The sequence below is a fragment of the Gallinula chloropus genome (assembly GCF_964237585.1).
Source record: "Gallinula chloropus genome assembly, chromosome: 20".
Classification (NCBI taxonomy): Eukaryota; Metazoa; Chordata; class Aves; order Gruiformes; family Rallidae; genus Gallinula; species Gallinula chloropus.
This window is the reverse complement of record NC_140105.1, coordinates 10,392,841-10,407,925: the sequence shown is the minus strand read 5'-3', so window position 1 is coordinate 10,407,925 and position 15,085 is coordinate 10,392,841. Positions and strand designations below refer to the sequence as shown.

General features: G+C 43.8%; 1 protein-coding gene across 1 annotated transcript in view; it reads left to right on the top strand.

The window, feature by feature from the left end:
* The window catches only part of CCDC57 (coiled-coil domain containing 57), a gene marked incomplete at both ends in the record, with an annotated part of 45,729 nt that overhangs the window by 25,993 nt on the left and 4,651 nt on the right, over nt 1-15,085 (top strand). The window contains 5 exon segments of the mRNA XM_084273750.1: nt 520-620; nt 4,053-4,281; nt 5,014-5,150; nt 11,045-11,167; nt 11,523-11,745. Coding sequence (XP_084129876.1) covers nt 520-620; nt 4,053-4,281; nt 5,014-5,150; nt 11,045-11,167; nt 11,523-11,745 — 813 coding nt within the window.

The following is a 15,085-nucleotide window of genomic DNA, read 5'->3' as shown; positions in this document are numbered from 1 at the left end:
TGGCTGAAATACATCATTCAACTAAGATAATCTTCCCTGTGTCACCTTTAGTAATGTTTGGAGATTACATTCAGTCACTAAAACAGGCTGTAATGTTCAATCTCCAGTTGTTTAAGACAATGGGACAGTACCTTGGAGGGGTCTTCTGGCATCCAGGAAGCCGCTTGTTCTTCCTCCTGACCTGACCCTGCACATCAATATGTTTCTCACTATTAACCTCCATTTATTGGTGATGTTTTCAACTGTGATTGAGAGAAGCTTCTGTGTTGTGATCATGATTATATTCAACAATTGCTGGTTTCCCAGGAGTAGCAAAGGAGACACCTTGCTTGTCCCAGTGTAGTTGACTGGGATGTTGTGACTGTACCATTTCTTAATACTACTTCAGCTCTGTTTACAATATACCTACTATAGTGGTGTGCTTGTGTATTAATGAGAGAAAGTTCTCATGCAGCTGTTGCTATGAAAGCCTCAACTCTGTATAAATATATATTCATTCATGTTATACTCCTTTTTTAGGTTTGTTGAGCACAAACAAAATTCCAGCTGGAATCACTTCAAGCAGAACAGAAATCAGCTCAGATAACTTGGATTATGGAGGAAACCCAGACACAGGAAAGGTAAGAAGAGGTTTAAGCTGCTTAAAATATGTGTACAAACTTGTGTGTGTAATTAAATACATAGGACATTATTCTTGTTTGAATAAATGTTAAAAAACAAAGTACTGTTTGCTTATGTGGTCAGTTAGCACTGGGTGTAAGTTAGTTGAGAGCCAGCAGTGATTTATTTTTTTCAGCCAAATTTCTTCTTTCTAGGGAATAAATTTGACTTTCTAGGGTATAAATTTCTTTCTAGGGAATAAATTTGACTCCCTGGCACGAGTCACTCCTGATCTTTCAAGCCCATCTTGAAGTTCTTTGTTCCACTTGCAAATTCCTCACCTTCTGTGTGGTATCACCTCTTTGAGTTTTCCATTGTAAATCCATATTTTAGTGTTTTTTCTAAAAATACTGAAAATCCTTCCATATTCCTCATAGTGAGGTGACAGTGTAGAAGCTGTTGTCACTAGAGGAGTCTGAGGAGAAAGTCCTGTGAAGCCTCAGCTGGAGGTAGATGTGCTCAGTTAGCAGGGTGTGTGGCTGTCCTGGGGTGACCTCTGAACCCTCCCCTCCTGGGGCTCGCTTCCATCACGTCAGTGGGGCTGGCAGCCACGGCCACCCAGTCACCACCCCTTGTCCCCAGCAGCAGGACATCTGACCACAGTGGGCTCCCATGTGTCCCACAGGCTGCTGGGCAGTGGCCTGGCATGACCAGGAAGAATAGCTGAGCACCAACACTGGTTCAGGGCCCTTGCCAGCCATGAAGGAGGAACTCTGGGAGTGTTTTAACTCCATTGTAGGGTTTACAGATGTAATTCCCATTCCCATTGAAAGGGCAGGAACACTGTCAGCATCAAAGTGTGACAGAGGCATCTCTAGGAAATGTAATAAAGGAATTAAAAACAGGGACAAGTATCTGATACTACATGAGGAGTAAGCACTGTGTGTTCTGCTGTTCCCATCTCTCAGTGATTTCATGGTGTAGTGGAAGGAGTCTAAAGTAAGACAGGTTAAAATACAATTTAAAAAGAAGGATTTTCTCATTTTTAAGTAATCTGTAAAATCTACCAATACATGTTTCATGCTTTAACTTACTGTTAAGACTCACCCACCAGTGACCATCTGAGTTCAAGGAAACAGAAATAATAGCTAAGTAATAAATGAGGAGAGGTGTTTATTACAGTAAAAGCTGAGACCTCTACAAGCTGAAACAAATCAGTGTTTAAATAAAGCTTTGGGGTCTTAGGAACCTGACATGAAAACATGCACAGCCCAGCATGTGCAAATTGGGTTTAATCTTGTCTCTTTTTGACAAATACAGAAGATTTCTTCCTGTTATCACACTGTATTGAGGAAATCACTGTGTGCTGGTACAGACAACACAGATTTCTTCTTTCTCTTTGGCCACGTCTGGAATTAGGTGAAAACTGAACTTTATACCAACTCTTTTTCTCTGTTGCAGAAGATGCTTTACAAACTCCTGTCCAAGATGCTCATTTTCCACGTGTTTCTTTACAGGGGATGGAGCTTTAAAAGCCAAGCAGAGTGTGGCTTTGCCTTAGAGGCAGTAAGACAGGAACTGAACATTCTCTGTGCCAGAGATGAATCTTTTGCTTCATGATGCTAAACTATAATCAAATGCTCAGGGCTGGGTATGAGAACACCTTCCAGGCAGCAATGTGCATCCTCAGTGGGAAATGCTGAATTACTTGTGCTTTACATGTGTAAAACCAGGTGTGCAACCCAAAACTTGAAGAGAGCAAAGTGCTGGAACTGTAGCTATGCTGGCTTCACTGATCTTCCCCTGTCTGCTTGTGCTGTCTGCTTTGTTTCCTCTTCATGGTGCATAATGAGCCTCTGTAGGCACAGACTGACAGCTGGAAGCAGGAACATCTCAGGAAACAACAGGCAAAACTGTTAGAATTCCTTCCTGAGTTTAGAAATCCTTCCCATTCTTCTACACTGGCTCTCTGCTTCTTACATTTATCAATTGCATGCTAAGCATGTACTTGAGGCCATGAGGAATTACAGGCAAAAATACCTCTGCCTTGGGGAGATCAGAACCTGTTGAGCAATAATGGTAACTGAACATGGGCATGAAGGTGTGAGGTCAGTACAGAGGCATAGTGACAGTTTTCTTTTTTCCATTTCATATAACATAATCTCACAGTTATAGTCTCCAAAACTAAAATGTAGCTAAAGAAAAAGAGGTAAGTTTATTGTGGAAACTAGTAAAATAGGCCTGTAGGGCCTGTGTATGTGTATTGTTCTCCTTTTCACCTTGTGTCAGCTCTGAGGAGAGGTTTTCCTCACACATTTTGTTAGTACCTACCTTTTCTGTGTTTTTTCTCTTTTGTATTGTAGAGTTTTACTCTGCACAAGGATCTAAAGGTAAAAAGATTTCTGAGTTCCACTCCTAACTACATCTTACAGTCTGGTACCTGAAAATAATCTTCTGTGTGATGCTGTTGAATGTTTTTATGAGAAGTTCAGGAAATTATTTTACTGTATGTGACACATTGAGATACTTGTGGCAATGAGTAGTGTTTAAAAAGTCTGTACAGAGACATTTATTCAGTGAATCCTGAGTATTTAAATGAATGTTGAAGTGTCTGTGTAGTAAAGAGGCTGGAGTAGCACAGTTACAGAACTCTTCAAAGGAAAGCTGTGATTTTCTGGGGTAGATATTCTGTCACAATGTGTCTGTGCAAGTGGGCTCCATCAGGTTTGCAGAGACAAAACCCATTGCAGAATCTTTATTTTCACTCTGCAGCCTTTCTCTGGGGAAAGCTGGGGAAGAACTGTTACAAGGGCATGTGGCAGTAGGAGGAGGGGTGATGGTTTAAACTTGAAAAGGGGAGGTTGAGGTTGGATATTAGGGAAAAGCTCTTCACTCTGAGGGTGGTGGATCCCTGGCACAGGGTGCCCAGAGAGGCTGGTAGAGGCTTCATCCCTGGAGACATTCAAGGTCAGGCTTGATGGGGCTCTGAGCAACCTGATCTAGTTCAAGGTGTCCCTGCTCACTGCAGGGGGGTGGGACTAGATGGCCTTTAAAGGTCCCTCCCAACCTTACACATTCTATGAATCTCTTTAAACAATGTTTTAAGTCATGCCTACACCCCATGTGTGTGTGCACTTGGGTTTGTGGTACTTGCTATCTGCTGTTAATTGGTTTTTCAACATTTTATCTTAAAGTTGAGTACTCTTTACTTTACAGTCACACTTTTTTTTATCCTATGTGCATAATTTTACACTTACAGTTAAAAATATTTGTGGAAACATCCCAGGCTGTTACAGTGGTTTGCTTGCCCAATATTGATAGGAAAATCTTGAAGGCAGACCCTCAAAAATGGACTTTTTCTTCAACTGGTTTCCAATGTGTGTTTGTACAGACCTCTAAACCTGCAGAGCACACTTTCTAAATATTCATTGTAAGTATTATCTCTTTTTCAGGAGCCAAAATCCAAAGTTCCCAAAGAAAAGATGGTAGGTCTTGGAGAAGGGTTCCAGGACACAGGTTATGGTGTTGGTCTTCACTCTGGTGTCAGCTGCACTCCAGAAGGAATGCAGAATACACTGAAGGAAGCAGCAAGAAAAATCTCAATTCTGAGCCAAGAGAAGCAACAGCTGATTGAAATGGGAAACAGCCTCAGGGCAGAACTTGGAATGGTATTAAAGGAAGGTAAATTTATTCTCCAAAGATGTGCTAGCTTGTATGTTTAGACCAAAACCTGGGAATCATCCTTTAAGCTGGAGACAGCTAGACTTTGGTATGAAAACATAGTGCTGGACCTGACTGATTCTTGATCTGCATAGTTTGTGTGAGGCTGCAGTGCTAATTGTTGCAAGTGAGATTATCTTGGGATAGGATGTGCTAACACAGAATAATAAGAGTCTGTAGGAAGTAACTTTTTGTTGGCAAACATCCTAGATGAAGGACTCCCTGGTGCTTAGGTGTCAGTGTGGGAACTAGAAGTTGAACTAAGAGTTCTTTGAAGAGCAGGAAAGATACAGTTTATCTCTTGGGAGAAAAACCAAAGCTTTATGAAAGAGGAAGAGAAAGCAGAATAAGCTTAGAATGGAGTAAACTTGAGTCAAGAGTATATATATGATGTAAGAAGATTTCACTGTGGACATTTAACTACCATGTAACAATTTCTCTGGCAATGAAGCAAAGGAAAAAACCCACAAGACCTGTTTCCACAGAGCATTGAATCCATCTTCTATGAGAAGACCTGTGTTCTGTGGTTCATTTATATCCACTGTAAACACTTGCTGGAAATCACAGAATCATAGAATGTTTTGGGCTGGAAGGGACCTCAAAGATCATGTAGTTCCAACCCCTCTGTCATGGAATATCAATGGCAAAATAACAACAGACAATGCCTTCCTTAATATTTTCTCTCCTTCATAGGACTTGGGCATCCTGTTATCTCTAAGTGCTGCAGAGTTTGTATTACCTGTGGTAGTCTTTTTCCAAGAGAACTTCTCAGAAGGACACAGTGCCAGCTATCAGCTTTAAGGCATCTACAGCACAGGCTTGCAACACAGGTAACAATATGCTTTCTGAAACTGTGTGATAATGATGAGTTAAGCCATTTCTAATTTCCTAAATACAACTTTCCTTAAAACTCTGCATTTATGTGTCATTTGCTGTCTCTAAATATATGTAATTAAATATATGTCATTTACTTAAATCTTCCTTTGGTACCTTGGAACATTTTATAGCATCTTGTAATATCCTGAGCTGGAAGTGACCTATAAGGATCTTCAAGTCTTGACTCCACACAGGGCAGCCTGGAAGTCAAACTGTGTATCTAAGGGCATTGTCCAAATGCTTCATGAACACAGGCTTGGAGCCACAACCCTTCCTTGGGGAGCTCGCTCCAGTGCATGGCACCTTCTCAGCAAGAACTTCTTCCTGATGCCCAGGCTGAACTTCCTCAGATGCAGCTTTAGGCCATTCCCTCACATTGTATCACCCCAGAAAGAAGAGATCAGCACCCCCTTCTCTGCTCCCCCTGTGAGGAAGTTGTAGACAGCCATGAGGTTATCCGTCAGTGGCCTCTTTTCTAAGCTGAACAAGCCAAGTTTCCTCAAGCCACTCCTTGTCCCCCAGTCATTCCACCATCTGTGTTGCCCTCCTTTGGACACATTATCATATTTCTATGTGTGTTTCATATTGTGGAGCCCAAAACTGCACACAGTACTTGAGGTGAGACCCCATCAGTGCTGACCACAGTGGGACAATGACTCCTTTTGACCAGTTAGCTATACTGGGCCTAAGGATATGGTTGCCCCTGTGGGAGCTGACTCATTTTGAGTTTACCATCAGCCAAACCCACCAGATCCCTTTGTGTAGGGCTGCACTCTGACCTTTTGCTCCCCAGTCTATACAGAATTCCAAGATTACACTGTGCCAGGTGCAGAATCCAGCATCTGGTCTTGTTAAATTTTATATGATTAGTGACTGCAAAGCGCCCCAATTTATCAAGATCTCTCTGTAAGGTCTCTTTATCCTCAAGGGAACCAGTGAGTCCTCCTAATTTAGTATCATCAGCAAACTTACTTAATGCTCACTCAGCTCCTATGTCCAGGTCATTGATAGAAACATTGAAGAGAACTGGCCCTCAGATTGATCCCTGGGGAACACCACTAGTGACTGGCCACCAACCAGATGTTACCCCATTTACCTGAACAGTTATATTTGGGACTTAAATATTTACTTTCTAAAACATGATTTTTCATCCAAGGAACTTCAGTAACACTTGTGTTAATGCCTCATGAATGCAATCTGGAATTACAAATAGGAGTTTCATAAAGCTTAGTGTTAAATAAGTAAGATAGGCCCTTTGAAGGATCTGCAGTGTGTTCCAAGGTAAACCTGAAAATGATTAATCAGTGAGCATATTTCCAAATAACCACAGTGGTGGGATTTTCAAAAGACCTTGTCCAAATTATGTCATAGCACATTTTCCACAGATGAAAGCAGGATATATAATTAACCCATCTCTTCTCTTTTGTAATTAGTATGCAACTTTGAATGGTTAAGTTGCACCTTTCGTCACAGAGGCAAATGGGTAAATCCTGGCTCCCCTTGTGGTTAGTGGCAAACCTCCCAGTGACTTTGATAGTCAGGATTTCACTATGTACTTTACTTAATTGATCAGCAGATTTGTTCCTGTGAGGATTGAGTCAGAGCAGCTGATTGTCGTTGTAGTTTTGAGGGCAGCAAATAATGTTCTTTCAGAAGGGGTGAGGTTGTTGCTCGGGGGTATAAAACTCCAGTAGAATTATTAACCAAGTTCAGTTGGGGAGATACTTCCTCTGGGAACCTCTCTGGGCAACTTGTGCCAGAGTTTGTCTCTACCTCCCCAGTAAAGAAGGTTGGGGTTTGGTTTTAGGTTGGGGTTTTGTTGGGGTTTGTTGGTTGTGTGCTTCACTTCCTGCCCACTGCCTCTCCTTCCACTGTGTACCACTGAGAAGAGTCTGGCTCAGCCATCTGTACCTCCTCTCACCATCCCCATCAGGTGCTTCTGTGTGTTGAAGAGATCACTCCTGGCCTGTGTCTGCTGGAGGCCAAACAAGGTCAAGCTCCCCAACCTCTCCTCCTATGTCAGATGCTCCAATTCACTGACCATCCTTGTGGCTGTTTGCTGGACTTGCTCCAGTATGTCCATGTCTGTCTTGTACTGGGAACACAATACTCTAAATGTCATTGCACCAGTAGAGGGAAATAATCACCTCCCCTGACCCACTGGTGCTGCTTTTCCTGATGCAGCCCAGGATGCTGCTGGCCAAAGGCCTCACGAACACATCGCTGCCTCGTGTTCAACAGGTTTCCTGTGTCTTTTCTGCTGAGCTGCTGTCCAAGCTGCCAGCCTGTTAGATTGAAACTGCAATGTCCTCTGCCTTTGGGGAGGAATCAACTGAATTAAAGCAGATCTCCTCTGGAGGATCCTATTTCTTTGTAATTCTCTCCCTGTGCGTTCTGATTTCTCTTACCTGCAATCAAGAGCAGATTGAGACCCTTTTTGTAGATTACAAAAGTTCATCCAGGAATATATATGTAGGAGGTTGAAGTTTAATGTTTCTCTTTTTGTATACTAAGATCTCTGTGATCATATGAAACTACACAGGAGATAATCCTATCATGTCAGATTGTATTACAACATCCCAACTGTTTTAATTTACCATTTGAACACAGAGTGTCTACAGGATGGAGTGTGCTGCTCTCAGGTCTTCAGGCAGACACTTATCCAGCTTCTGAACAGGATCTCTATTCCCTTGGATAAAGAACAGTAGTAAAAGCAGGTAGTACTTGTTTGGAACCCTCAAACATTTGAATGTGAAATGAAAAGGATCTCCAAGCAACCTATGTGTTTGGGTGTCCTATCACAGGTGCCTGAATTTCTCATAGCTTCTTCATAGCAGAAGATACCCAGCAGGAGGGGCACTCCTGTCTGATGGAGAAAGGTTGCCTGAAGTCTGAAAGGCTCTGCTGTTAGAGTCAATTAGAAGCACATTTGAACAGATTGCTTGACTGAAAATAAGCCTCTGTTCTTCTTTACTGCCCATTAGTCAATGAAGAAGTTTTAAAGGTTGCAGTGTGAGCAAATATTGTAAACCATCCATCAGACAGTGATAAACTGAAAATGCCATCTGGTGTACCCTCACAGAGCTAATGGAAACTTGGTTTTCCTTGGATATAGCAGATAGTCCAAGATAACAGAGACTGAGAACTGTTACCAGGTCAGTCAGGTAATTGCAGTGAGAGCTGGAGAATCTGGTAAATTTTACAGAAATGTACCTAATCAAGTTCTTCTGACATCAGAAGTATTAATGAGGGCATCAGAAATACTAGTTAGGGCATAGCACAGTGAAAGTCAAATTATTCATAGAATCATGGAATGTTTTGGCTTGGAAGGGACCCCAAGGATCATCTAGTTCCAACCCTCCTGCCATGGGCAGGGACACCTTCATTAGGCCAGGTTGCCCAAAGCCCCATCTAACCTGTCCTTAAACACTTCCAGGGATGGGGCTTCCACAGCCTCTCTGGGCACCCTGTGCCAGAGCCTCAGCACCCTGAGAGTCAAGAATTTCTTCCTAACATCTAATCTAAACCTACCCTCTTTCAGCTTAAAGCCATTGCCCCTTGTCCTGTCACTGCACTCCATGGTGAACAGTCCCTCTCCCACTTCCCTACAGGACCCCTGTAAGTATTGGTATATTGTGATTAGGTCTCCCCAGAACCTTCTCTTCTCCAGGCTGAACAAGCCCAACTCTTGCTGGTTGTCTTCATAGGGGAGCGGTGCTCCAGCCCCCTGATCATCTTCATGGCCTCCTCTGGACCTGCCCAAACAGCTCTATGTCTTTACTGTACTGGGGACCCCAGAACTGGACACAATACTCCAGGTGGGGTCTCACAGGAGCAGAGTAGAGAGGCAGAACCCCCTCTCTCAACCTGCTGGTCACGCTGTTCTTGATGCAGCCCAGGGCACAGTTGGCCTTCTGAGCTGCCAGCACACGCTGCCAGCTCACGTTGAGCTTCTCATCCATCAGCACCCCCAAGTCCTTCTCCTCAGGGAAGCTCTAAATCCATTCCCCACCCAGCCTGAGTTGTGCTTGGGGTTACACCAACCCACATGCAGGCCCTTGCCCTTCCTTCCACCCTCCACAGGCTTGCTTTTTTGCCTTGAGCTTGCCCAGGAGCTCCTTGTTCACCCATACAGGCCTCTTGGTGTTTCTGCCTCATTTCCTCTTTGCTGGGATACATCACCCCTGGGCTCAGAGGAGGTGACTCTTGAATGCTGCCTTGGGCCCCTCTTCCCTCCAGGGCTTTGTCCCCTTGTACTCAAGGCTGCCCCATTGCATTCAGGCTCTGTGGGAACAGCTCTGGTGAGGCAGGGCTGTTTCACAGGTCTTCACTGACAGCCTGAGGATGTAAACAAGAGCAGTCACAGCAGCACTCTCACAAGAAGCACTAGCATCTTCTTGTAGCCTGAGCAAGGTCCTCAGAGAAGTTTGGGAGCATTAAATAAATAGCCTCTCTGGCATGTCAGTGATACATGTTATGGGACAGTGGTATGGGCTGCTTTTGGAGCAGGAGATCCTAAACTTTATGTAAAACTCCAAGGTGGAAAGGTCAGGTCTGGGCTGAGATGAGTCGTGAGCATGATTCTGGTCTCCCTCTTGTGGAGGTTTCAGAAGGAAAGAGGAGCTGCAGCTGTTGAAGGGTGCAGGAAGCCTGGAAATAGGGTTTCTTTTCTCTTCTCCACCTCTTGATTTTTTTTTTCTTTCACAACCCATCTTAGAGCTAAGCTGGCTCTTGAATGGAGAGGAATGTTCACTGCCCACCCCTTCCAGCCTTGCCTTGATTTATTTTTAACAAGCTTGGGACTGTGTTTGCTATTTTTATTGATATCTTGCATCTCCCATGTTCTTTTTAAAACCATTAAATGTTCTTCTATCTTTTGTAAGAATAAATCGATTTTTAAAATACAATTGTGCCCCTGGCTCTTGGAGAGGCAGCTTTTGGCTGTGAGTTTCCAGTGGTATGCTGAACTCCAGGAGTAGTAGTCCCAGCTCTTCAGCTCATGGGTTACTTGAAGGTCAAGGCTGAAGTGGCTGTCACTGAGAATCATTCCAGCTCTGGAACCTTTGGGACTGCCAGAACTTGTCCAGACTAGAAAGAAGTATAGTCCTTTTTATGTCCAAGCTGTTGATCTTCAGTAGGCTCATTCCAGTCTGCTCTTTACCCAGAACATACCTGCTGAGGCTTCAGCTTCTGCAGTGAAGCTGAGCTCCAGGTTGAGCTTCCAAACACTGATACTCTGTTTTTGGTGGTTTTCTTCTAAGTAATCACTGCTCCTAGCCAGGCTGCATTTGCCTCTGTGTTCAAGGTCATCCTCCTTACCAAAAGCTGAGAGACTGTATTACTATTCCAGCTACATGAATTTCAGTGTCAGTTGTGCTATATGATGGGCTCAGTTTGTTTCTTCAGTCTTAAATACATAGCAAAAGTCTTTACTGTTTGTTTTCCTCTCCTGTGACAGAGCCAAGGCAATTCTCTTTTAATCAAATCTCACTTTAATTGCTACATGTTGAAAACTGGTGCAACTTTGTGGGGTAATTAGGATTTTTTTTTGATGCTGATAAATTCCTTGTCTGTGGCTGCTTTATGTTATTTGGATTTTTAGGACTTTTGGGGGATTTTTTTCTTCTATAAGAAAAGGTGAAAGTGAAGAATGACAACATAAATCTGAGTAACAAGCAGGGTAATAGTGACAGTGATTTGGCCCTGCTGATCAGAAGGGAACATTAATTGCTTAATATTATTTATAACTGATTATTTTAAATCTAGTAGTATAATAGCAAACTGAGCTATAAATGTATTACTTTCAGAGACTATGAGTTATTTGGTTTAATGTAGCATTTCATATTAGGAGCTGCAGTATGCAAAGCAACAGCATCCCTCAAGGATCTCTTCTCTAGTGGCCTGCCCTGGCTTAAAGGATGAAGAAGCTTCAAGCAGCTGTGGGGAAAGAACAGAATCACCATCTGCTGAGGTACAGTGCTGTTTTATCACCAATGGAATTTGCCTTCAGTTGGATTTTTCAATTGAGCTGCTCCCCAATAATCACCCGGAAGGCTGAAAAATAGATGCATTTTTTGAAGTTACAGTTTTGTGTAGAATAGTCTTTGTTAACAGTAAACTGAGGTTTCTCAATCACTCTCCTGATGTTGTAACTAATCTGCTTGTACAACCTTTCAGAATTAACAATAATAACTTTCTTTTGTCTTGCCTCTTGCTGAAACCCACCTTTCCAAGCCCAACGTGCCACCGTGAGCTGGAACCGATGCGCAGCTGCCTGTGATGTGGGAGGTGCCTGTCCCTGTGAGGTTGTGTTTGAATTTGAACAGGTTCCCTTGGATTTCACTGTTGAGAATCATGGGGCAGAGCCAGGAAAGGCAGATACATCCCCAGAGACTGAGCAGAGCCAGACACTCAGGCCCAGGCCCAGGAGAGCCCAGCAGGTCCAGCTTGCTTCACCTACAGCGCCCGATTTCTGCCAGGGTATTTGGCCACCCTTAGAGATGGGATGGAGCCCTTCTGTCCTCAGTCACCACAAGCACACTGACCAAGGTAAGCATGTTTGGAAAGCAGTGATGGTGTGTGACTGCTCAGAAGAATGGAAGCACAGCAGTGGGTTCTGCCCCTTCCCACATTTGTTAATATAACTGCCACTGATGTTACAGCCCTCTAATCAGAACCTGAAGATCTACCAAGTTGCTTGAAGTGATCCACCAGGCATTTCACCATTGCCAATAAGTAAAAAATACCTATATAGCTCTCTGGTTTTATTGCCATTGTTGCAAACACCTCTCCCCTTTTATTAAATACTCCTGGAAAACACCAGGTGCCCTTTTGTTTTGACATAGCCTGAACCTTATCTGGGGCAGATATGAAAGTGTCTGTCTGAGAATTGCACACATCGTGTGTTGCCAAGTAACTGTGAGATCAAACTGTAATTTAGCAAATCCTTGCTAATCATTATTTTTGTGGCAGGTTAATAGCTACACTACTGCTTGCTGTGCTGAGGCCTAAAGGCTGAAAGTGAGATCATGGGTGTAATGTGCAATATGCTGTGGGCACACAGTGAACTAGGTTATTCACTAGGTTATTCCACGTTCAGGAACATGGAAAAGAATAAAACCAGATACAAATGATACAAATTCTTACATGGGAGACAGCATCCTGACCTTACATGTCAGACTTTATCAGAGGTAGGATGAGAGGAGAAGGTAAAACCTAGGTCATGGACTGGACATTAATCACTGTTAATCAGAAAGCACCACGTGTTCTTGGGAACTTCAGCAGAAGCACCATTTGCAAGGTACCTGCAGTGTCAGTGTTGCCTCTTCACAGGCAAATTGTAAAGGACCTTTTTAATGGCAGCCATGATGCTGGGTGGTGTATTGCACATGAACCTTTTGTCTCCCAAACTGTTGGCATGTTCATGAAGTAATCCTTCCCTGGCAAATCTTTGGAAGACACCTGCTGTGGACAGGACAAAAAGTAATGGCCTGAAGTGTTAATACTGAAAAAATTTCAAGGATGGCTAATGATGGAGAGTGTGTTTCTCAGGACTGTAAACTTGGGGTTTTTTTGGGGGGGTGTTTGGTTTTGGGGGTTTTTTGTCTTTATAAATAGACAAATATTTCTCCCAAATGTTTCAAGTGAAAGTGATTTTTATTTTTTAATAAGAGGCATAGCATTGGATAAATCATTCCTTGCAATGCTGTGAGGCTTGTGAGGGTTGTTTGGGTCTTTGGTTTCAATACTATTTTTATCATCATCATTATTCCTGAGATCTGATGGCAGATGTTGAATAATATAACAGCCATTCAAATGAGCTTTGTATCTCATTTGCATCAAAATGAGCATGGCCAGCAGGTCACAGGAGGGGATCCTTCCCCTCTGCTCTGCCCTGGTCAGGCCCCAGCTGGAGTGTTGTGCCCAGTTTTGGGCTTCCTGGGATAAAAAGACAGGGATCTCCTGGAGAGAGTCCAGAGGAGGCTATGAAGGTGATTAAAGGCCTGGAGCATCTCCCCTGTGAGGAAAGGCTGAGTGAGCTGGGACTGTTCCGCCTTGAGAAGCCTGAGAGGGGATCTGATCAATGGGTATCAATATCTGAAGGGTGGGATACAGGGGGACATGGGCAGCCTTTGCTCAGTGTCTGTGGGGACAGGACAAGGGGCGATGGCCTCAAGTTGGAGCCCAGGGAGTTCCACACCAATCTGGGGAAGAACTTCTTCCCAGTGAGGGTGAGGGAGCCCTGGGACAGGCTGCCCAGGGGGTGTGGAGTCTCCTTCTCTGGAGAGATTCCAGACCTGTCTGGACACCGACCTGTGTGACCTGTCCTAGGGACCCTGCTTTGGCAGGGGGTTGGACCCCATGGGCTCTGGAGGTCCCTTCCCACCCCTGTGATTCTGTGATTAATAGTGACCTGCTGCCATTACATAGATATTCATGTGCTGTTCACCATATACCAGGTGGCAGGAGCAAGAATGCAACCAGTGGGTTAAGGGAAGTGATTCAATCCCATCTATTTGGTGGTTGTGAGGCCACATCTGGAGTACTGTGTCCTGTTTTGGACCCTCTGGTACAAAGAACTCACAAACTGGAGTCTAGCAGAGTGTCACCAAAATGTATCAGGTGCTGAAGCACATCACACAAGTAGAGATTTAGAGAGTTGGGTTACTCAGTGTGGAAAAGGAAGAGTAACTAGTGGTCTGGTTATAGCTTTGCAAGTACCCAGTGAGGAATTTTGGAGAAGACAGAGCCAGGCTCTCAGAGGTGCCCAGTGAGAAGAGAGCATGTGGACACACGTTGCGTTAAGAGAAATTCTGAGCAGGGAGTGATGAGCACTGTGATATTTCACCCAGAGGTCCTTTCCAGCCTACTTAGGTCTATTTTTAAAGCAGTGTATAGATGTGATGACCCATCATTAGCACCACACACACACACACAAGCTATTTAAGAGGTCTTTCAAAAGGAAGAATGGATTATGAGGGTATGGACCCACAGCAGCAGCGCATTGCAGGGCCAGAGCAATGCGCACTGACACACCTGTGGGACTGGAAGGGACACGGTGCTGCCAGTCATGACTCATGTGCTTTTCTTGTGGGGCTGGGGCTGAAATAGGAAGAGTATTTCAGGTCAGGCCTATATTGACAGGGTAAGCCAAAGGATGTCTTTGAAACATTCCTGATAGTGCCATGCAGTTTCGTGCTGCTGTATGCGTGATGCAACACCACTGGCAGCCTTACAAGGACATCAGTTTCTTAATGTCTAGAAATTTCCAGCCACGGTTGCAAAACTTACTGTAGATTTTTGGGGATCTAGAAAATAGCAAAAGGGAAAGATGATACTGCTAACGTGAAACAAGTAGAATATCAATAAGGGGTGGGGGTTTTTTTTCCTGCAAACAGGCTTAATTTGATCTCTGCGCCCACATTGACCCTAAGAGCACTTGAGTGAGCTTCTTACTCCAGCATGCAGGCCCTGAAATGCTGCACTGAAAAAACAGACTTTGAAAACCTCCCATGTTGCTGAGCTTTCTCCTCCAGGAAACCATTCAAATGGTATCTTTAATGCTACTAGGCTGAATTCTCAAAAATCTTAATTATTTTCCTCCTTCTTTTTTTCTCTTATCACCTCAGAGCAGAATCCAGATATTTTTCAGGGAATTCTTCTCATCTTTAGCAGAGGTTTGCATTATTTTTCATGCCTGAGCTCTGGACACATAACTCAGTCTTTCCTGTTGAAAACCACTCACTTGTATTTAATGTGTTCATCAAACACATGGTCAGAGGGGATAGAACAGGCGTTGGGATGGAGTGACTTGGTGCTGGGCTTTCAGACGCGAGTGACGCACGCACAGACCTGAAAGCTCCCTCACCAAAAGATGATCTGGGACAGA